Source organism: Oncorhynchus gorbuscha, unplaced genomic scaffold (assembly GCF_021184085.1).
Source record: "Oncorhynchus gorbuscha isolate QuinsamMale2020 ecotype Even-year unplaced genomic scaffold, OgorEven_v1.0 Un_scaffold_396, whole genome shotgun sequence".
NCBI lineage: Eukaryota > Metazoa > Chordata > Actinopteri > Salmoniformes > Salmonidae > Oncorhynchus > Oncorhynchus gorbuscha.
The window spans coordinates 687,607-711,763 of record NW_025745243.1 but is presented as its reverse complement, the minus strand read 5'-3'; the positions used below and the strand labels follow the sequence as shown (position 1 = coordinate 711,763).

General features: G+C 50.4%; 1 protein-coding gene across 1 annotated transcript; it reads right to left on the bottom strand.

Annotated features, from left to right (window-relative positions):
• Positions 1–296: 296 nt before the first annotated feature.
• Positions 297–21,145, bottom strand: LOC124018118 (fascin-like). Its single transcript, XM_046333395.1, has 8 exons — positions 20,582–21,145; positions 17,641–17,700; positions 17,484–17,534; positions 16,772–17,177; positions 5,506–5,662; positions 4,986–5,107; positions 2,930–3,097; positions 297–984 (listed from the first exon to the last, which is right to left on the bottom strand). The coding sequence occupies exons 1-8, from the start codon at positions 20,903–20,905 to the stop codon at positions 776–778; spliced, it is 1,497 nt and encodes a 498-aa protein (XP_046189351.1). The 5' UTR covers positions 20,906–21,145; the 3' UTR covers positions 297–775.
• Between the last annotated feature and the right edge of the window lie 3,012 nt (positions 21,146–24,157).

Here is a 24,157-nt window from a genome sequence, read left to right as displayed (position 1 = left end):
GGAGGGAAAGGCAGAGAGAGAGAAAAGGGGAGGGAAAGGCAGAGAGAGAGAGAAAAGGGGAGGGAAAGGCAGAGAGAGAGAAAAGGGGAGGGAAAGGCAGAGAGAGAGAAAAGGGGAGGGAAAGGCAGAGAGAGAGAAAAGGGGAGGGAAAGGCAGAGAGAGAGAGAAAAGGGGAGGGAAAGGCAGAGAGAGAGAAAAGGGGAGGGAAAGGCAGAGAGAGAGAAAGGGGGGGAAAGGCAGAGAGAGAGAAAAGGGGAGGGAAAGGCAGAGAGAGAGAAAAGGGGAGGGAAAGGCAGAGAGAGAGAAAAGGGGAGGGAAAGGCAGAGAGAGAGAAAAGGGGAGGGAAAGGCAGAGAGAGAGAAAAGGGGAGGGAAAGGCAGAGAGAGAGAAAAGGGGAGGGAAAGGCAGAGAGAGGTGAAGAACGCCTTTACATTAGGACATAACATTAGGACATAACCTCCCCCAGCTCTTTCTCTCCCTCCTTTGTCCAGTTCACACAAAAAAAAAGGTTCTGTTCAGAGCGGTGGAATGTGACATAGAAACGTATGATGTAGATTAGATGGGATTCATTATCAAGTGAAAACAGATAATGGGATCAGCTCTAGGTCTTACATTCCCTCCCATCTACGATATCGTGAACATTTCACCCCACTGAACACAGCCCTGGTCTGGGAGGGGTTAGGACAGAGTTGAGAGAAGGATGGATGGATAGAGAGGGAGGAGTTAGGGGATGCTGCCGCTTCGTTGTCGTAGTAACGGGGTCTCGAGGAAGGGGTCAGTACTCCCAGAGCGTGGCGGTCTCCAGATCGTCGGCGTTGGCCTTCAAGACGCCGGCGTGGTCGCCGTGGAGATACTTCCCGTCGGCGACGGAGCGGATAGCGACCTTGTTGTAGTCGCAGAACTCTAACAGGAAGTCGACGGGGTCGTCACTGCTGCTGACCACCGACGCCTCACTGCCCACCATCCAGAACTTCCCCGTCGAGTCTGAGGAGAGGGGGGGCAACAGGGTCAACCATGATGATATGTCTGAGGAGAGGGGGGCAACAGGGTCAACCATGATGATGTGTCTGAGGAGGGGGGGGCAACAGGGTCAACCATGATGATATGTCTGAGGAGAGGGGGGGGCAACAGGGTCAACCATGATGATATGTCTGAGGAGGGGGGGGCAACAGGGTCAACCATGATGATGTGTCTGAGGAGGGGGGGGCAACAGGTTCAACCATGATGATATGTCTGAGGAGAGGGGGGGCAACAGGGTCAACCATGATGATATGTCTGAGGAGAGGGGGGGGGCAACAGGGTCAACCATGATGATATGTCTGAGGGGGGCAACAGGGTCAACCATGATGATATGTCTGAGGGGGGCAACAGGGTCAACCATGATGATATGTCTGAGGGGGGGGGGGCAACAGGGTCAACCATGATGATATGTCTGAGGGGGGGGCAACAGGGTCAACCATGATGATATGTCTGAGGAGGGGGGGCAACAGGGTCAACCATGATGATATGTCTGAGGAGAGGGGGGGCAACAGGGTCAACCATGATGGTATGTCTGAGGAGGGGGGGGCAACAGGGTCAACCATGATGATATGTCTGAGGAGAGGGGGGGCAACAGGGTCAACCATGATGATATGTCTGAGGAGAGGGGGGCAACAGGGTCAACCATGATGATATGTCTGAGGAGAGGGGGGGCAACAGGGTCAACCATGATGATATGTCTGAGGAGGGGGGCAACAGGGTCAACCATGATGATGTGTCTGAGGAGGGGGGGGCAACAGGGTCAACCATGATGATATGTCTGAGGAGGGGGGGGCAACAGGGTCAACCATGATGATGTGTCTGAGGAGGGGGGGCAACAGGGTCAACCATGATGATGTGTCTGAGGAGGGGGGGGGCAACAGGGTCAACCATGATGATATGTCTGAGGAGGGGGGGCAACAGGGTCAACCATGATGATATGTCTGAGGAGGGGGGCAACAGGGTCAACCATGATGGTATGTCTGAGGAGGGGGGGGGCAACAGGGTCAACCATGATGATATGTCTGAGGAGAGGGGGGCAACAGGGTCAACCATGATGATATGTCTGAGGAGGGGGGGGGGGGACAACAGGGTCAACCATGATGATATGTCTGAGGAGGGGGGGGGGGGGACAACAGGGTCAACCATGATGATATGTCTGAGGAGAGGGGGGGGCAACAGGGTCAACCATGATGATATGTCTGAGGGGGGGGCAACAGGGTCAACCATGATGATATGTCTGAGGAGGGGGGGGCAACAGGGTCAACCATTATGATATGTCTGAGGGGGGGGCAACAGGGTCAACCATGATGATATGTCTGAGGAGGGGGGGGCAACAGGGTCAACCATGATGATATGTCTGAGGAGAGGGGGGGGGCAACAGGGTCAACCATGATGATATGTCTGAGGAGAGGGGGGCAACAGGGTCAACCATGATGATATGTCTGAGGAGAGGGGGGGCAACAGGGTCAACCATGATGATGTGTCTGAGGAGAGGGGGGGCAACGGGTTCAACCATGATGATATGTCTGAGGAGAGGGGGGGCAACAGGGTCAACCATGATGATATGTCTGAGGAGAGGGGGGGGCAACAGGGTCAACCATGATGATATGTCTGAGGAGAGGGGGGGCAACAGGGTCAACCATGATGATATGTCTGAGGAGAGGGGGGGCAACAGGTTCAACCAGGATGATATGTCTGAGGAGGGGGGGGGGGGCAACAGGTTCAACCATGATGATGTGTCTGAGGAGTAAGGGCAGGTTAACTGCTCGTTGTCATCATGAGGAGGCTCCTCTAGTTCATCTGATCGGTCAGACTCTACACGAGGAGTGTGTTCACTACTAACTAAGTAGTGTGTGTGTGTGTGTGTGTGTGTGTGTGTGTGTGTGTGTGTGTGTGTGTGTGTACTAACCCTGTAAACTGTACGTCCCCTCTCTGAAGGTCAGGGTAAAGTAGTCGTAGGAGGAACGGTTGGAGTCCAGGGTTCCTGTGATCTTACGACACCCGATGAAACCGTGTTCCCCACGGAGGACAATGATTGGACGGTTAATCAGCTTCATCAGGAACTCCTCCGACTCACCTGGAGGGACAAACACACATATTACCCATGTCACCAAAGACCAAAGAAAGCCTTATACAAAAGGTCAAAGGTTATACACCCCTAGGCCCGGGGGACACCCCTAGGCCCGGGGGACACTCCAAAACCCCTAGGCCCGGGGGACACTCCTAGCCCAGGGGACACTCCAAAACCCCTAGCCCGGGGGACACTGCTTCTGCCCTCTTCAACACCTTATGGAAATGTCTCGCTAAACACGGATGTTCAAATTAGCGTTTTCTATTTGGGAGGCTCCACGTGTAGTAAAGGGCGTAGCAAGAAAAACTTCCAAAAATGACTAATTCAAAAGAAAAGAGTTGGTATGAAACCAGACTATTAACAGGGAGAGACTAGGAGTTGGTATGACCCTGGGACAGGGAGAGACTAGGAGTTGGTATGACCCTGGGACAGGGAGAGACTAGGAGTTGGTATGACCCTGGGACAGGGAGAGACTAGGAGTTGGTATGACCCTGGGACAGGGAGAGACTAGGAGTTGGTATGACCCTGGGACAGGGAGAGACTAGGAGTTGGTATGACCCTGGGACAGGGAGAGACTAGGAGTTGGTATGACCCTGGGACAGGGAGAGACTAGGAGTTGGTATGACCCTGGGACAGGGAGAGACTAGGAGTTGGTATGACCCTTGAACCAAGTCATCTGGAACAGGGAGAGACTAGGAGTTGGTATGACCCTTGAACAGGGAGAGACTAGGACTTGGTATGACCCTGGGACAGGGAGAGACTAGGAGTTGGTATGACCCTGGGACAGGGAGAGACTAGGAGTTGGTATGACCCTAGAACAGGGAGAGACTAGGAGTTGGTATGACCCTTGAACCAAGTCATCTGGAACAGGGAGAGACTAGGAGTTGGTATGACCCTTGAACCTGGTATGACCCTTGAACCAAGTCATCAGGAACAGGGAGAGACTAGGAGTTGGTATGACCCTTGAACCAAGTCATCAGGAACAGGGAGAGACTAGGAGTTGGTATGACCCTTGAACCAAGTCATCAGGAACAGGGAGAGACTAGGAGTTGGTATGACCCTGAACCAAGTCATCAGGAACAGGGAGAGACTAGGAGTTGGTATGACCCTTGAACCAAGTCATCAGGAACAGGGAGAGACTAGGAGTTGGTATGACCCTGTCATCAGGAACAGGGAGAGACTAGGAGTTGGTATGACCCTTGAACCAAGTCATCAGGAACAGGGAGAGACTGACTAGGAGTTGGTATGACCCTTGAACCTGGTATGACCCTTGAACCAAGTCATCTGGAACAGGGAGAGCCTAGGAGTTGGTATGACCCTTGAACCAAGTCATCTGGAACAGGGAGAGCCTAGGAGTTGGTATGACCCTTGAACCAAGTCATCTGGAACAGGGAGAGACTAGGAGTTGGTATGACCCTGGGACAGGGAGAGACTAGGAGTTGGTATGACCCTTGAACCTGGTATGACCCTTGAACCAAGTCATCAGGAACAGGGAGAGACTAGGAGTTGGTATGACCCTTGAACCAAGTCATCAGGAACAGGGAGAGACTAGGAGTTGGTATGACCCTTGAACCAAGTCATCAGGAACAGGGAGAGACTGACTAGGAGTTGGTATGACCCTTGAACCTGGTATGACCCTTGAACCAAGTCATCTGGAACAGGGAGAGCCTAGGAGTTGGTATGACCCTTGAACCAAGTCATCTGGAACAGGGAGAGCCTAGGAGTTGGTATGACCCTTGAACCAAGTCATCTGGAACAGGGAGAGACTAGGAGTTGGTATGACCCTGGGACAGGGAGAGACTAGGAGTTGGTATGACCCTTGAACCAAGTCATCTGCATCTGGAACACCCTGTTGTGTTGCTCTTTACAACCCAAAGGCTGTTTTCACACTGACCGGCAACGTCGATGGTAGCGACTAGCTGGCCGTTCTTCTTGGCTGCGACGTATTTCCCGTTGGCGGCACGGAGAGTCAGCTTCTTACCACAGTACTCCATGTCAAAGTAACAGTTGGCCGTCCTGCACACACACACACACACACACATTAATATAATTCTCAACAGGGTAGCACATTGTAATAAAATCTATTACTGGAGCCACCCCTTTATGGAGCAATGAAGCCGGCGGCTAACAGCCGACACGCCGCAGCTAGCCGGCGGCTAACAGCCGACACGCCGCAGCTAGCCGGCGGCTAACAGCCGACACGCCGCAGCTAGCCGGCGGCTAACAGCCGACACGCCGCAGCTAGCCGGCGGCTAACAGCGCCGCAGCTAGCCGCAGCTAGCCGGCAGGCTAACCTTCGATAGCTGCTTTATAACAGTGTGTGTGTGTGTGTGTGTGTGTGTGTGTGTGTGTGTGTGTGTGTGTGTGTGTGTGTGTGTGTGTGTGTGTGTGTGTGTGTGTGTGTGTGTTATTACTTAGTGGAGGCGGTACACTGTAGTCCTCCAGAAGAGGTGAGGGTCCAGTACTTCCCGGCGGCGGTCCGGAACGCACACTTCCTGTTCTCACGACTCATCTCCACCTGGAACACTTCCTGGTCTCCCTCCTCGTCCTGATTGGCTGACAGGTCCATGCCTGGGCGGGGCCAAGAGGAGAGCAGGGTTAGAGACTGACAGAGGGTCAGGAACGAGCAGAAACGCACTACAGATTTGAACAAAACATTAAACACCTCCCTGATATTGAGTTGCAGCCCTTTGGCCCTCAGAACGGCCCTAATTAGTTGGGGCATGAACTCTACAAGGTGTCGAAAGCTTCCCAAATGTTGACTCCAACTCCGTCACACTACAGCCCGCCACACTACACCCCGCCACACTACAGCCCGCCACACTACAGCCCGCCACAAGCAACGAGACACTACAGCCCGCCACACTACAGCCCGCCACAAGCAACGAGACACTACAGCCCGCTACAAGCAGCGACACACTACAGCCCGCCACACTACAGCCCGCCACACTACAGCCCGCCACACTACAGCCCGCCACACTACAGCCCGCCACACTACAGCCCGCCACACTACAGCCCGCCACACTACAGCCCGCCACACTACAGCCCGCCACACTACAGCCCGCCACACTACAGCCCGCCAGTCACATACTGTCTGGTCAGGATCAGCATCAGAGTTGGGATTAGAGTATGTCCTACAGCTGTGCATACACATCTAAACACACAGCTGCCAGGCTACAGCCAGGCCCCTGCCACTGCTCCAGGGTTTAATCCCCCATGGAATTATGGGTGATAGAGCAGTTAGGAGGACACAGCCAGAGGAATGAAAGACAGAAAGAGAGCCCCCGCCCCCAGCGCCAGAGAGCCCCCGCCCCCAGCGCCAGAGAGCCCCCGCCCCCAGCGGCAGAGAGCCCCCGCCCCCAGCGGCAGAGAGCCCCGCCCCCAGCGGCAGAGAGCCCCGCCCCCAGCGGCAGAGAGCCCCGCCCCCCAGCGCCAGAGAGCCCCGCCCCCAGCGCCAGAGAGCCCCCGCCCCCAGCGCCAGAGAGCCCCGCCCCCAGCGGCAGAGAGCCCCGCCCCCCAGCGGCAGAGATGTTTAATGTTTAAAGAGAGACACCAGGGACGGTGAAGACGGTTGTCTGTCTTTATGTAGTGTAGTCTCTCTCATCGTGATGCGTGTTGTCTCAGGTCTGTCTTTATGTAGTGTTGTCTCTCTCATCGTGATGCGTGTTGTCTCAGGTCTGTCTTTATGTAGTGTTGTCTCTCTCATCGTGATGCGTGTTGTCTCAGGTCTGTCTTTATGTAGTGTAGTCTCATCGTGATGCGTGTTGTCTCAGGTCTGTCTTTATGTAGTGTTGTCTCTCTCATCGTGATGCGTGTTGTCTCAGGTCTGTCTTTATGTAGTGTAGTCTCATCGTGATGCGTGTTGTCTCAGGTCTGTCTTTATGTAGTGTTGTCTCTCTCATCGTGATGAGTGTTGTCTCAGGTCTGTCTTTATGTAGTGTTGTCTCTCTCATCGTGATGCGTGTTGTCTCAGGTCTGTCTTTATGTAGTGTTGTCTCTCTCATCGTGATGCGTGTTGTCTCAGGTCTGTCTTTATGTAGTGTAGTCTCTCTCATCGTGATGCGTGTTGTCTCAGGTCTGTCTTTATGTAGTGTTGTCTCTCTCATCGTGATGCGTGTTGTCTCAGGTCTGTCTTTATGTAGTGTAGTCTCATCGTGATGCGTGTTGTCTCAGGTCTGTCTTTATGTAGTGTTGTCTCTCTCATCGTGATGCGTGTTGTCTCAGGTCTGTCTTTATGTAGTGTAGTCTCATCGTGATGCGGGTGTTGTCTCAGGTCTGTCTTTATGTAGTGTTGTCTCTCTCATCGTGATGCGTGTTGTCTCAGGTCTGTCTTTATGTAGTGTAGTCTCTCTCATCGTGATGCGTGTTGTCTCAGGTCTGTCTTTATGTAGTGTTGTCTCTCTCATCGTGATGCGTGTTGTCTCAGGTCTGTCTTTATGTAGTGTAGTCTCATCGTGATGCGTGTTGTCTCAGGTCTGTCTTTATGCAGTGTAGTCTCATCGTGATGCGTGTTGTCTCAGGTCTGTCTTTATGTAGTGTAGTCTCTCTCATCGTGATGCGTGTTGTCTCAGGTCTGTCTTTATGTAGTGTTGTCTCTCTCATCGTGATGCGTGTTGTCTCAGGTCTGTCTTTATGTAGTGTAGTCTCATCGTGATGCGTGTTGTCTCAGGTCTGTCTTTATGTAGTGTAGTCTCTCTCATCGTGATGCGTGTTGTCTCAGGTCTGTCTTTATGTAGTGTTGTCTCATCGTGATGTGTGTTGTCTCAGGTCTGTCTTTATGTAGTGTAGTCTCTCTCATCGTGATGCGTGTTGTCTCAGGTCTGTCTTTATGTAGTGTTGTCTCTCTCATCGTGATGCGTGTTGTCTCAGGTCTGTCTTTATGTAGTGTAGTCTCTCTCATCGTGATGCGTGTTGTCTCAGGTCTGTCTTTATGTAGTGTTGTCTCTCTCATCGTGATGCGTGTTGTCTCAGGTCTGTCTTTATGTAGTGTTGTCTCTCTCATCGTGATGCGTGTTGTCTCAGGTCTGTCTTTATGTAGTGTTGTCTCTCTCATCGTGATGCGTGTTGTCTCAGGTCTGTCTTTATGTAGTGTAGTCTCTCTCATCGTGATGCGTGTTGTCTCAGGTCTGTCTTTATGTAGTGTTGTCTCTCTCATCGTGATGCGTGTTGTCTCAGGTCTGTCTTTATGTAGTGTTGTCTCTCTCATCGTGATGCGTGTTGTCTCAGGTCTGTCTTTATGCAGTGTAGTCTCATCGTGATGCGTGTTGTCTCAGGTCTGTCTTTATGTAGTGTTGTCTCTCTCATCGTGATGCGTGTTGTCTCAGGTCTGTCTTTATGTAGTGTTGTCTCTCTCATCGTGATGCGTGTTGTCTCAGGTCTGTCTTTATGTAGTGTAGTCTCATCGTGATGCGTGTTGTCTCAGGTCTGTCTTTATGTAGTGTTGTCTCATCGTGATGCGTGTTGTCTCAGGTCTGTCTTTATGTAGTGTTGTCTCTCTCATCGTGATGCGTGTTGTCTCAGGTCTGTCTTTATGCAGTGTAGTCTCATCGTGATGCGTGTTGTCTCAGGTCTGTCTTTATGTAGTGTTGTCTCTCTCATCGTGATGCGGGTGTTGTCTCAGGTCTGTCTTTATGTAGTGTTGTCTCTCTCATCGTGATGCGTGTTGTCTCAGGTCTGTCTTTATGTAGTGTTGTCTCTCTCATCGTGATGCGTGTTGTCTCAGGTCTGTCTTTATGTAGTGTTGTCTCTCTCATCGTGATGCGTGTTGTCTCAGGTCTGTCTTTATGTAGTGTTGTCTCAGGTCTGTCTTTATGTAGTGTTGTCTCTCTCATCGTGATGCGTGTTGTCTCAGGTCTGTCTTTATGTAGTGTTGTCTCAGGTCTGTCTTTATGTAGTGTTGTCTCTCTCATCGTGATGCGTGTTGTCTCAGGTCTGTCTTTATGTAGTGTTGTCTCTCTCATCGTGATGCGTGTTGTCTCAGGTCTGTCTTTATGTAGTGTTGTCTCTCTCATCGTGATGCGTGTTGTCTCAGGTCTGTCTTTATGTAGTGTTGTCTCAGGTCTGTCTTTATGTAGTGTTGTCTCTCTCATCGTGATGCGTGTTGTCTCAGGTCTGTCTTTATGTAGTGTTGTCTCTCTCATCGTGATGCGTGTTGTCTCAGGTCTGTCTTTATGTAGTGTTGTCTCTCTCATCGTGATGCGTGTTGTCTCAGGTCTGTCTTTATGTAGTGTAGTCTCATCGTGATGAGTGTTGTCTCAGGTCTGTCTTTATGTAGTGTTGTCTCTCTCATCGTGATGCGTGTTGTCTCAGGTCTGTCTTTATGTAGTGTAGTCTCATCGTGATGCGTGTTGTCTCAGGTCTGTCTTTATGTAGTGTTGTCTCTCTCATCGTGATGCGTGTTGTCTCAGGTCTGTCTTTATGTAGTGGTGTCTCTCTCATCGTGATGCGTGTTGTCTCAGGTCTGTCTTTATGTAGTGTTGTCTCTCTCATCGTGATGCGTGTTGTCTCAGGTCTGTCTTTATGTAGTGTAGTCTCATCGTGATGTGGGTGTCGTCTTATATTTTTAATCCCAGGCCCCGTCCCCCAGGAGGTCTTTAGGCCCGTCACTGTTAATAAGAATGTGTTCTTAACCGACTTGCCGAGTTAAATAAAGTTTAAAAAAATATATAAATAATATCGTGACAATGAGAGACAGAGACAGAGAGACAGAGAGACAGAGAGAGAGACACAGAGAGAGAGACACAGAGAGAGAGACACAGAGAGAGAGACACAGAGAGAGAGACACAGAGAGAGAGACACACAGAGAGACACAGAGAGAGAGACACAGAGAGAGAGACACAGAGAGAGACACACAGAGAGAGACACACAGAGAGAGACACACAGAGAGAGACACACAGAGAGAGACACACAGAGAGAGACACACAGAGAGAGACACACAGAGAGAGACACACAGAGAGAGACACACAGAGAGAGACACACAGAGAGAGACACACAGAGAGAGACACAGAGAGAGACACAGAGAGAGACACAGAGAGAGACACAGAGAGAGACACAGAGAGAGACACAGAGAGAGACACAGAGAGAAACACAGAGAGAGACACAGAGAGAAACACAGAGAGAGACAGAGAGAGACAGAGAGAGACAGAGAGAGACAGAGAGAGACAGAGAGAGACAGAGAGAGACAGAGAGAGACAGAGAGAGACAGAGAGAGACAGAGAGACAGAGAGACAGAGAGACAGAGAGAGACTGATTGTGTTGGTCCTCCAGGCTGGGTTGAACTGGAGAGCATCTGGGATACATGGGGAGCCAGATCAGTCTGCTCTACACACAGCAGCAGCAAGCGCCAGCCACAGACAGACCGAGACAGACAGGCAGCGCCAACCACAGACAGACCGAGACAGACAGGCAGCGCCAACCACAGACAGACAGACCGAGACAGACAGGCAGCGCCAGCCACAGACAGACAGACCGAGACAGACAGGCAGCGCCAGCCACAGACAGGCAGCGCCAGCCACAGACAGGCAGCGCCAGCCACAGACAGGCAGCGCCAGCCACAGACAGGCAGCGCCAGCCACAGACAGGCAGCGCCAGCCACAGACAGGCAGCGCCAGCCACAGACAGGCAGCGCCAGCCACAGACAGGCAGCGCCAGCCACAGACAGACCGAGACAGACAGGCAGCGCCAGCCACAGACAGGCAGCGCCAGCCACAGACAGACCGAGACAGACAGGCAGCACCAGCCACAGACAGACCGAGACAGAGGCAGCGCCAGCCACAGACAGACCGAGACAGAGGCAGCGCCAGCCACAGACAGACCGAGACAGAGGCAGCGCCAGCCACAGACAGACCGAGACAGAGGCAGCGCCAGCCACAGACAGACCGAGACAGAGGCAGCGCCAGCCACAGACAGACCGAGACAGAGGCAGCGCCAGCCACAGACAGACCGAGACAGAGGCAGCGCCAGCCACAGACAGACCGAGACAGAGGCAGCGCCAGCCACAGACAGACCGAGACAGAGGCAGCGCCAGCCACAGACAGACCGAGACAGAGGCAGCGCCAGCCACAGACAGACCGAGACAGAGGCAGCGCCAGCCACAGACAGACCGAGACAGAGGCAGCGCCAGCCACAGACAGACCGAGACAGACAGCGCCAGCCACAGACAGACCGAGACAGACAGCGCCAGCCACAGACAGGCAGCACCAGCCACAGACAGACCGAGACAGAGGCAGCGCCAGCCACAGACAGACCGAGACAGAGGCAGCGCCAGACCACAGACAGACCGAGACAGACAGGCAGCGCCAGACCACAGACAGACCGAGACAGACAGGCAGCGCCAGACCACAGACAGACCGAGACAGACAGGCAGCGCCAGACCACAGACAGACCGAGACAGACAGGCAGCGCCAGACCACAGACAGACCGAGACAGACAGGCAGCGCCAGACCACAGACAGACCGAGACAGACAGGCAGCGCCAGACCACAGACAGACCGAGACAGACAGGCAGCGCCAGACCACAGACAGACCGAGACAGACAGGCAGCGCCAGACCACAGACAGACCGAGACAGACAGGCAGCACCAGCCCACTGCCTAGCCAGAACTCCGCCCCGTTGTAAATCAGGAGACTCACACAGGAGAGAGAGACCAGACGAGAGAGCTGATGCAATCGTCATCACCCTGCCCTATTCCCCATCTGGACAGGAGGAATACCCATGTCAGAATGATGTTCATCGACTACAGTTCAGCATTCAACACCATAGTACCCTCCAAACTCGTCATCAAGCTGGGGGCCCTGGGTCTCAACCCCTCCCTGTGCAACTGGGTCCTGGACTTCCTGACGGGCCGCCCCCAGGTGGTGAAGGTAGGAAACAACATCTCCACTCCGCTGACCCTCAACACTGGGGCCCCACAAGGGTGTTTTCTCAGCCCTCTCCTGTACTCCCTGTTCACCCATGACTGCGTGGCCACGCACGCCTCCAACTCAATCATCAAGTTTGCGGACGACACAACAGTGGTAGGCTTGATCACCAACAACGGCGAGACGGCCAACAGGGAGGAGGTGAGGGCTCTGGCGGAGGGGCATCAGGAAAATAACCTCGCACTCAACAAAAACAAAAAAGGAGATGATTGTGGACTTCAGGAAACAGCAGAAGGAGCACGCCCCTGTCCACATCGAAGGGACAGCAGTGGAGAAGGTGGAAAGCTTGAAGTTCCTCGGCGTACACATCACAGACAAACTGAAATGGTCCACCCACACAGACAGTGTAGTGAAGAAGGTGGAGGCTGAAGAAATTCAGCTTGGCACCAAAGACCATAAACTTTACCAGATGCACCATTGAGAGCATCCTGTCAAGCTGTATCACCGCCTGGTACCGGCAACTGCCCCTCCCGCAACCGCAGGGCTCTCCAGAGGGTGGTGCGGTCTGCCTAACGCATCACCGAGGGCAACACTACCTGCCCTCCAGGACACCAACACCACCCGATGTCACAGGAAGGCCATAAAGATCATCAAGGACAACAACCACCCGAGCCACTGCCTGTTCACCCCGCTATCATCCAGAAGGCGGGGTCCGTACAGGTGCATCAAAGCTGGGACCGAGAGACTGAAAAACAGCTTCCATCTCAAGGCCATCAGACTGTTAAATAGCCGACCTCCACCCAGTACCCTGCTCTGAACTTAGTCACTGTCACTAACCAGCTATCACCCAGTACCCTGCTCTGAACTTAGTCACTGTCACTAACCAGCTATCACCCAGTACCCTGCTCTGAACTTAGTCACTGTCACTAACCAGCTATCACCCAGTACCCTGCCCTGATGACGGAGCGAGACGGTGCGCTAGTCAAACAGTCATGTGTTTGTCTTGTATTTTTAGCACAGCACTGACCCAACATGAACTGTAGTTAGACTCTCTAGTCATGTGTTTGTTTTAATTATTTAAATCAAACCGTGTCCTTAAAGCATCAGACATGCTCTGTATATATAGTGGATGTGATTAAAACACAAAAAATACAACTTCCTGACTGTGAGGTAGACAACATGGGCTCCTAAAACAACTTCCTGACTGTGAGGTAGACAACATGGGCTCCTAAAACAACTTCCTGACTGTGAGGTAGACAACATGGGCTCCTAAAACAACTTCCTGACTGAGGTAGACAACATGGGCTCCTAAAACAACTTCCTGACTGAGGTAGACAACATGGGCTCCTAAAACAACTTCCTGACTGTGGTAGACAACATGGGCTCCTAAAACAACTTCCTGACTGTGAGGTAGACAACATGGGCTCCTAAAACAACTTCCTGACTGAGGTAGACAACATGGGCTCCTAAAACAACTTCCTGACTGTGAGGTAAACAACATGGGCTCCTAAAACAACTTCCTGACTGAGGTAGACAACATGGGCTCCTAAAACAACTTCCTGACTGAGGTAGACAACATGGGCTCCTAAAACAACTTCCTGACTGTGAGGTAGACAACATGGGCTCCTAAAACAACTTCCTGACTGAGGTAGACAACATGGGCTCCTAAAACAACTTCCTGACTGTGGTAGACAACATGGGCTCCTAAAACAACTTCCTGACTGTGAGGTAGACAACATGGGCTCCTAAAACAACTTCCTGACTGTGAGGTAGACAACATGGGCTCCTAAAACAACTTCCTGACTGTGAGGTAGACAACATGGGCTCCTAAAACAACTTCCTGACTGTGAGGGAGACAACATGGGCTCCTAAAACAACTTCCTGACTGTGAGGTAGACAACATGGGCTCCTAAAACAACTTCCTGACTGTGAGGTAGACAACATGGGCTCCTAAAACAACTTCCTGACTGAGGTAGACAACATGGGCTCCTAAAACAACTTCCTGACTGAGGTAGACAACATGGGCTCCTAAAACAACTTCCTGACTGAGGTAGACAACATGGGCTCCTAAAACAACTTCCTGACTGTGAGGTAGACAACATGGGCTCCTAAAACAACTTCCTGACTGAGGTAGACAACATGGGCTCCTAAAACAACTTCCTGACTGAGGTAGACAACATGGGCTCCTAAAACAACTTCCTGACTGTGAGGTAGACAACATGGGCTCCTAAAACAACTTCCTGACTGTGAGGTAGACAACATGGGCTCCTAAAACAACTTCCTGACTGAGGTAGACAACATGGGCTCCTAAAACAACTTCCTGACTGAGGTAGACAACATGGGCTCCTAAAACAACTTCCTGACTGAGGTAGACAACATGGGCTCCTAAAACAACTTCCTGACTGAGGTAGACAACATGGGCTCCTAAAACAACTTCCTGACTGAGGTAGACAACATGGGCTCCTAAAACAACTTCCTGACTGTGAGGTAGACAACATGGGCTCCTAAAACAACTTCCTGACTGTGAGGTAGACAACATGGGCTCCTAAAACAACTTCCTGACTGAGGTAGACAACATGGGCTCCTAAAACAACTTCCTGACTGTGAGGTAGACAACATGGGCTCCTAAACCAACTTCCTGACTGTGAGGTAGACAACATGGGCTCCTAAAACAACTTCCTGACTGTGAGGTAGACAACATGGGCTCCTAAAACAACTTCCTGACTGAGGTAGACAACATGGGCTCCTAAAACAACTTCCTGACTGTGAGGTAGACAACATGGGCTCCTAAAACAACTTCCTGACTGTGAGGTAGACAACATGGGCTCCTAAAACAACTTCCTGACTGAGGTAGACAACATGGGCTCCTAAAACAACTTCCTGACTGTGAGGTAGACAACATGGGCTCCTAAAACAACTTCCTGACTGAGGTAGACAACATGGGCTCCTAAAACAACTTCCTGACTGTGATCCATGAAGACAAGCAAGACATGTGTTGTGTCACGACCAGACAGCGTCCTGGTTCCCTCTCTGGATATCACACACACACACACACACACACACACACGTAGTCACGACCAGACAGCGTCCTGGTTCCCTCTCTGGATCACACACACACACACACACAAGAGATGTAGTCACGACCAGACAGCGTCCAGGTTCCCTCTCTGGATCACACACACACACACAGAGATGTAGTCACGACCAGACAGCGTCCAGGTTCCCTCTCTGGATCACACACACACACACACACACACACACACACACACACACAGACACACACACATGTAGTCACGACCAGACAGCGTCCAGTGTGTTGCAGTCCCTCCCTCGGCATGAATCCAGACAAACACCAGCACTGCAGCTGCTACACACGAGAGGAATCTGCAGCAGCCCCCCCCCCCCACCTCTAGCCCGGCCCCTCCCCCCAGCCCGGCCCAAAGACAGTGTGTGTGTTGAGAGTGAGTGTGTGGGAGGCATCATCAGCAAACTACTGCAAGGATCACTGGGGCAGAATAGCTACTGAATAACACACAACAGACAGGCAGGGTGTCAGAGCGGTTTCTCAGCCAGACACAAAATGGAGCCTCTCCTCCTCTCTCAGGCTCTCCCTCCTCCCCATCTCTCCCTCCATTTAGTCCTGTTATAGAAGGTTGTGTTGGTCATACCTTGCCTGGTTAGGTTCTAGTCCTGTTCTAGAAGGTTGTGTTGGTCCTACCTTGCCTGGTTAGGTTCTAGTCCTGTTCTAGAAGGTTGTGTTTGTCCTACATTGCCTGGTTAGGTTCTAGAAGGTTGTGCTGTTCCTACCTTGCCTGGTTAGGTTCTAGTCCTGTTCTAGAAGGTTGTGTTGGTCCTACCTTGCCTGGTTAGGTTCTAGTCCTGTTCTAGAAGGTTGTGTTGGTCCTACCTTGCCTGGTTAGGTTCTAGTCCTGTTCTAGAAGGTTGTGTTGGTCCTACCTTGCCTGGTTAGGTTTCTAGTCCTGTTCTAGAAGGTTGTGTTGGTCCTACCTTGCCTGGTTAGGTTCTAGAAGGTTGTGTTGGTCCTACCTTGCCTGGTTAGGTTCTAGAAGGTTGTGTTGGTCCTACCTTGCCTGGTTAGGTTCTAGAAGGTTGTGTTGGTCCTACCTTGCCTGGTTAGGATCTAGAAGGTTGTGTTGGTCCTACCTTGCCTGGTTAGGATCTAGAAGGTTGTGTTGGTCCTACCTTGCCTGGTTAGGTTCTAGAAGGTTGTGTTGGTCCTACCTTGCCTGGTTAGGATCTAGAAGGTTGTGTTGGTCCTACATTGCCTGGTTAGGTTCTAGAAGGTTGTGTTGGTCCTACATTTACATTACATTTAAGTCATTTAGCAGACGCTCTTATCCAGAGTGACCTACCTTGCCTGGTTAGGTTCTAGTCCTGTTCTAGAAGGTTGTGTTGGTCCTACCTTGCCTGGTTAGGTTCTAGTCCTGTTCTAGAAGGTTGTGTTGATCCTACCTTGCCTGGTTAGGTTCTAGTCCTGTTCTAGAAGGTTGTGTTGGTCCTACCTTGCCTGGTTAGGTTCTAGTACTGTTATAGAAGGTTGTGTTGGTCCTACCTTGCCTGGTTAGGTTCTAGTCCTGTTCTAGAAGGTTGTGTTGGTCCTACCTTGCCTGGTTAGGTTCTAGTCCTGTTCTAGAAGGTTGTGTTGGTCCTACCTTGCCTGGTTAGGTTCTAGTCCTGTTCTAGAAGGTTGTGTTGGTCCTACCTTGCCTGGTTAGGTTCTAGTCCTGTTCTAGAAGGTTGTGTTGGTCCTATCTTGCCTGGTTAGGTTCTAGTCCTGTTCTAGAAGGTTGTGTTGGTCCTACCTTGCCTGGTGGAGACGTTCCTCTCGTTGCCGGCGGTGAGAACCACCTGAGGGTGACTCTGCTCCAGAGAGAACATCTCGTCCTTCCCCACGCGGCTGTTCTTCCCGCTCTTCATGGTCCCACTCGGCCCCGACGGCGCCAGGTAGCGCCCGGAACAATCTCTGAACGCCACCTTGCCGGAGCGGAACTCCAACGTGTATCCGGTGGTCTTGTCCGGCGCGGCCTCCAGGCTGCCGTCGTTCTTCAGGAAGCGGTTATCAGACGTCTGCAGGTGGTAGCGTTGGTCTCTGAACACCAGGGTGATCAGGGAGTCCACCCCCCACGGGACGTCGCGGTCGATAGAGACCTCATCCACCTTGGAGGACAGGTGGGCGTAACGCTTCCTGGTCACACTGAAGATGTTCACCTGGAGGGGAGAGGTCAGAGGTCAGGTGTTAGGGGGGGGGGGTGTAGGTGTGTTACCTGAGGATGCATGGCAATGTGAATGGTCCATTTAGAGGAGAGGTTAGAGGTCAGGTGTTATAGGAGGGGGGGGTGTAAGGTGTTTTACCTGAGGATGCATGGCAATGTGAACACTCCATTTAGAGGAGAGGTTAGAGGTCAGGTGTTATAGGGGGTGTAGGTGTGTTACCTGAGGATGCATGGCAATGTGAACACTCCATTTAGAGGAGAGGTTAGAGGTCAGGTGTTATAGGGGGTGTAGGTGTGTTACCTGAGGATGCATGGCAATGTGAACACTCCATTTTTCAGCCACTGATGCAGTCTGGGAGAGAAACCAAACATTATTATAAACGAATGTTATTTAACATCTAGAGAAAGACAGTTGATGAATATTCATCAGCTCATCATGGAGTTTAAAACGCACCTACCTGGGCAAAGCAGCTGATCCTGTCCTCTGTGCCTCCCAGGTATCTGCCATGGACCTCTGACTGCAGAGAAACACAGTAGAATATACATCACACACACCTTAGCCTACAACCCTCCTGACAAACAATACCCTCCACACACACACACCTTAGCCTACAACCCTCCTGACAAACAATACCCTCCACACACACACCTTAGCATCCAGCCCTCCTGACAAACAATACCCTCCACACACTCACACCTTAGCCTACAACCCTCCTGACAAACAATACCCTCCACACACTCACACCTTAGCCTACAACCCTCCTGACACACACACACACACACACACACACACCTCCTGACAAACAATACCCTCCACACACACACACACTCACACACACAAACTCACACCTTAGCCTCCAACCCTCCTGACAAACAACACACTCCACACAAACTCACACCTTAGCCTCCAACCCTCCTGACAAACAACACACTCCACTCACACTCACACTCAGCCTCCAACCCTCCTGACAAACAACACACTCCACTCACACTCACACTCAGCCTCCAACCCTCCTGACAAACAACACACTCCACTCACACTCACACTCACACTCAGCCTCCAACCCTCCTGACAAACAATACCCTCCACACACACCTTAGCCTACAACCCTCCTGACAAACAATACCACACACACACACACACACACACCTCCAACACACCACACACACACACACACACACACACACACACACACACACACACACACACACACACACACACACACACACACACACACACACACACCTCCAACACACACACAACAATACCCTCCACACACACACACACACACACACACACACACACACACACACACACACACACACACACACACACACACACACACACACACACACACACACACACACACACACACACACACCTTAGCCTACAACCCTCCTGACAAACAATACCAACCTACCACACAATAGTAACCAGCAGGTAGCCTAGTGGTTAGAGCGTTGGACTAGTAACCAGCAGGTAGTCTAGTGGTTAGAGCGTTGGACTAGTAACCAGCAGGTAGCCTAGTGGGTAGAGCGTTGGACTAGTAACCAGCAGGTAGTCTAGTGGTTAGAGCGTTGGACTAGTAACCAGCAGGTAGCCTAGTGGTTAGAGCGTTGGACTAGTAACCAGCAGGTAGCCTAGTGGTTAGAGCGTTGGACTAGTAACCAGCAGGTAGCCTAGTGGTTAGAGCGTTGGACTAGTAACCAGCAGGTAGCCAAGTGGTTAGAGCGTTGGACTAGTAACCAGCAGGTAGTCTAGTGGTTAGAGCGTTGGACTAGTAACCAGCAGGTAACCTAGTGGTTAGAGGTTGGACTAGTAACCAGCAGGTAGTCTAGTGGTTAGAGCGTTGGACTAGTAACCAGCAGGTAGTCTAGTGGTTAGAGCGTTGGACTAGTAACCAGCAGGTAGCCTAGTGGTTAGAGCGTTGGACTAGTAACCAGCAGGTAGCCAAGTGGTTAGAGCGTTGGACTAGTAACCAGCAGGTAGTCTAGTGGTTAGAGCGTTGGACTAGTAACCAGCAGGTAGTCTAGTGGTTAGAGCGTTGGACTAGTAACCAGCAGGTAGCCAAGTGGTTAGAGCAGGTAGCCTAGTGGTTAGAGCGTTGGACTAGTAACCAGCAGGTAGTCTAGTGGTTAGAGCGTTGGACTAGTAACCAGCAGGTAGCCAAGTGGTTAGAGCAGGTAGCCTGGTGGTTAGAGCGTTGGACTAGTAACCAGCAGGTAGCCTAGTGGTTAGAGTGTTGGACTAGTAACCAGCAGGTAGTCTAGTGGTTAGAGTGTTGGACTAGTAACCAGCAGGTAGTCTAGTGGTTAGAGTGTTGGACTAGTAACCAGCAGGTAGTCTAGTGGTTAGAGCGTTGGACTAGTAACCAGCAGGTAGCCTAGTGGTTAGAGTGTTGGACTAGTAACCAGCAGGTAGTCTAGTGGTTAGAGTGTTGGACTAGTAACCAGCAGGTAGTCTAGTGGTTAGAGTGTTGGACTAGTAACCAGCAGGTAGTCTAGTGGTTAGAGCGTTGGACTAGTAACCAGCAGGTAGCCTAGTGGTTAGAGTGTTGGACTAGTAACCAGCAGGTAGTCTAGTGGTTAGAGCGTTGGACTAGTAACCAGCAGGTAGCCTAGTGGTTAGAGTGTTGGACTAGTAACCAGCAGGTAGTCTAGTGGTTAGAGCGTTGGACTAGTAACCAGCAGGTAGTCTAGTGGTTAGAGTGTTGGACTAGTAACCAAAAGGTTGAAAGATTGAATCTCTGAGCTGACAAGGTAAAAATCTGTCGTTCTGCCCCTGAACAAGGCAGTTAACCCACTGTTCCCCGTGAGGCCGTCATTGTAAATAGGAATTTGTTCTTAACTGACTTGCCTAGTTAAATAAAAGGTTAAATGAAAAATAAATGTCCTAAATCCATTTTAAAAAGGCGTCTAGAAATGCAGGCTACCGTTTATTAATGCATCAATATTTCTTGCTGATATGAAAGATACATTCCTTGTGTTTCTCAAACAATACCGCAACCGATCCGTGTTCATGTAAAGTAACGGGCTCCCGAGTGGCGCAGCGGTCTAAGGCATCTTCAGGGCTTGAGGCGTCACTACAAACATCCTGGTTCGATTCTTCGGCTGTATCACATAAAAAACGGCGGTGATTGAGAGTCCCATAGGGCGGCGCACAATTGTCCCAGCGGTCGTTCGGGTTTGTAACCGTTGAAAGCCATCAATGTAAATAAGAATTTGTTTTTAACCGACTTACCAACTTAAATAAGAGGTTACATTTTTTTAAACGTTTAGAGAAAGCGTCCGGGCTCTTAAACACCACCAGTGAGAAGATACTATCGTGGGGTGACAATACAAAGGCAAGTCACTCTCTCGTGCTTTTCATTCACACCCAAACATCCTCCCTCATCCTACCTGCAGAGACCATCTCCCATCGTCGTGAGCCGTGATGATGAACCGGGTCTCGGGTCCAGAACTCTCACTATCCCCGGTAACGTTCCCATCTTTATCCACCGCTATGTACCGACCCAGATGCGACTTGAGACAGAACACGTTACCGGTAGCCTCTTCCCCGCTCTGCTCCAGAGTCCAAATCTGCTTCTTCTTCAAGCTCGTGGCCGACGCGTTGATTTTAAAACCGAACGTTTCTGCGGTTAGGTATTTATTCCCACAGTTGATCAAACCAAACTGGATCTGAAGCATATCGCTGGTCCCGTTACTTGCTCCGTTACTACACATGATCAATCAATCTCCTCTCGGTTCCAACCGGTTCGGGTCAGAGTGTATCGGTGTGTGTTTTTCTGATCAACGAGGATTCGGTGGTTCCCGACGGATGCACTCTGTTCCTCCGCCTCGCGTGTTTCTTTCTCTTTGTTTGGGAAGTGTCTGAGAGGAGGAGGGAAAAAGGGAGAATACGGTGTGTCGGTATGAGAGCGCGCAGTTTCTCTGTGCTCGGCCACAGCATGCGCTCCGCGCCCCAGCTGCAGTATTTATAGTGATTGGTGACGACGGACCTCAGGTCACTCCCCCATCTGGATAGAACTCGGGATGCATCTCAACAGTATTTGGCTAGTGGCCTTTTCTCTCTCCTCTCCTCTCCTCTCTCTCCTCTCCTCTCCTCTCCTCTCCTCTCCTCTCCTCTCCTCTCCTCTCCTCTCCTCTCCTCTCCTCTCCTCTCCTCTCCTCTCCTCTCCTCTCTGCAGTATGTATCTATTCTACAGAATCTATCTATTCTACAGTTGGTAGAGCATGGCGCTTGTAACGCCAGGGTAGTGGGTTCGATTCCCGGGACCGCCCATACGTAGAATGTATGCACACATGACTGTAAGTCGCTTTGGATAAAAGCGTCTGCTAAATGGCATATATATTCTATCTATCTATCTATCTATCTATCTATCTATCTATCTATCTATCTATCTATCTATCTATCTATCTATCTATCTATCTATTCTACAGTATCTATCTATTCTACAGTATCTATCTATTCTACAGTATCTATACAGAAACTATCTATCTATCTATCTATCTATCTATCTATCTATCTATCTATCTATCTATCTATCTATCTATCTATCTATCTATCTATCTATCTATCTATCTATCTATCTATCTATCTATCTATCTATCTCTATCAGTATCTATCTATCTATTATTCTACAGTATCTATCTATCTATTCTACAGCATCTATCTATTCTACAGTATCTATCTATTCTACAGCATCTATCTATTCTACAGTATCTATCTATTCTACAGCATCTATCTATTCTACAGTATCTAATCAATCTCTGTATCCACCCTGCTCTCCTCTCAACCACCATCATCAGATAAACACCATGCAAATCAGTGTGTGTGTGTGTGTGTGTGTGTGTGTGTGTGTGTGTGTGTGTGTGTGTGTGTGTGTGTGTGTGTGTGTGTGTGTGTGTGTGTGTGTGTGTGTGTGTGTGTGTGTGTGTGTGTGTGTGTGTGACACAGAGCTCTATTCATGTCCATATCACATCAGAGGGCAGGAAGGCCCAGTTTCACAAACAAAGAGTCCAAACAGAACACGCTCCTCTCAACCCACACATCCACTACACACACACACACACACACACACACACACACACACACACACACACACACACACACACACACACACACACACACACACACACACACACACACACACACACACACACACACACACACACACACACACTCCACTGTTACAAATAGCACAAACACATTCTGTCTGTCTGTCTGTCTGTCTGTCTGTCTGTCTGTCTGTCTGTCTGTCTGTCTGTCTGTCTGTCTGTCTGTCTGTCTGTCTGTCTGTCTGTCTGTCTGTCTGTCTGTCTGTCTGTCTGTCTGTCTGTCTGTCTGTCTGTCTGTCTGTCTGTCTGTCTGTCTGTAAGTATGTCTGTCTCTCTCTCTGTCTCTCTGTGTCTCTCTCAATTCAATTCAATTCAAGGGCTTTATTGGCATGGGAAACATGTGTTAACATTGCCAAAGCAAGTGAGGTTGATAATATATAAAGTAAATATTTAAAGTGAAATAAACAATAAACAATAATAAACAAATAAACAATAAAAATTAACATTACAAATGTCATATTATATATATACAGTGTTTTAACAATGTACAAATGGTTAAAGGACACAAGATAAAATAAATAAGCATAAATATGGGTTGTATTTACAATGGTGTTTGTTCTTCACTGGTTGCCCTTCTCTGTCTCTCTCTCTCTCTGTCTCTGTGTCTCTGTGTCTCTGTTTCTCTCTCTGTCTCTGTGTGTCTCTCTCTCTGTCTCTGTGTCTCTGTGTCTCTGTCTCTCTCTCTGTCTCTCTGTGTCTCTCTCTGTGTCTCTCTGTGTCTCTCTCTCTGTCTCTCTCTCTGTCTCTCTCTCTGTCTCTCTCTGTCTCTCTCTGTCTCTCTGTGTCTCTCTCTCTGTCTCTGTCTCTCTCTCTGTCTCTCTCTCTGTCTCTCTCTCTCGATCTCTCTCTCTGTCTCTCTGTGTCTCTCTCTCTGTGTCTGTGTGTCTCTGTCTCTCTCTCTGTGTCTCTGTGTCTGTGTGTCTCTGTCTCTTTCTCTGTCTCTCTCTCTGTCTCTCTCTGTCTCTCTCTCTCAATTCAATTAATTTCTATGGAGGAACAGATAGAGAGGAGAGGAGGAGAGGAGAGGAGATGAGAGGAGAGGGGAGGAGAGGAGAGGAGAGGAGAGAAGAGGAGGAGAGGAGAGGAGAGGTGGGGGGAGGGGAGAGGAGAGTAGAGGAGAGTAGAGGAGAGTAGAGGAGAGGAGAGGTGGGGAGAGGAGAGGAGAGGAGAGGAGAGGAGAGGAGAGGAGAGGAGAGGAGAGGAGGAGAGGAGGAAGAGAGGAGACCATATGAATTACATGCTGTCCTGCCTTTGTGTGTGTGTCTGAGATACAAAGTAGCGATGCGCAGTTATGTGCTTGGTGAAAGACCACTGCAGCCCTGCGCCAGACGACCAATCAGAACGTTCCACTCAGCAGAGTCTGTCTGTCCCAGCCAACCAGAGGACAGAGTGGTAGAACTTCACTTCCTGGTGGAAAAGGGTCAGGGCTGTGTAGAAAGAGAGAGAGAAAGATGGAGAGAGAGACAGAGTTTCTCCATAGTGTCTACAGTCTAGGACAGGTTCTCTATAGTGGGTTCAATCCCGGGACCACCCATACGTAGAATGTATGCACACATGACTGTAAGTCGCTTTGGATAAAAGCGTCTGCTAAATGGCATATATTATTATTATTATTATTATTACAATCTAGGACAGTTTCTCTATAGTGTCTACAGTCTAGGACAGGTTCTCTATAGTGTCTACAGTCTAGGACAGTTTCTCCATAGTATCTACAGTCTAGGACAGGTTATCCATAGTATCTACAATCTAGGACAGTTTCTCTATAGTGTCTACAGTCTAGGACAGGTTCTCCATAGTGTCTACAATCTAGGACAGTTTCTCTATAGTGTCTACAGTCTGGGACAGGTTCTCTATAGT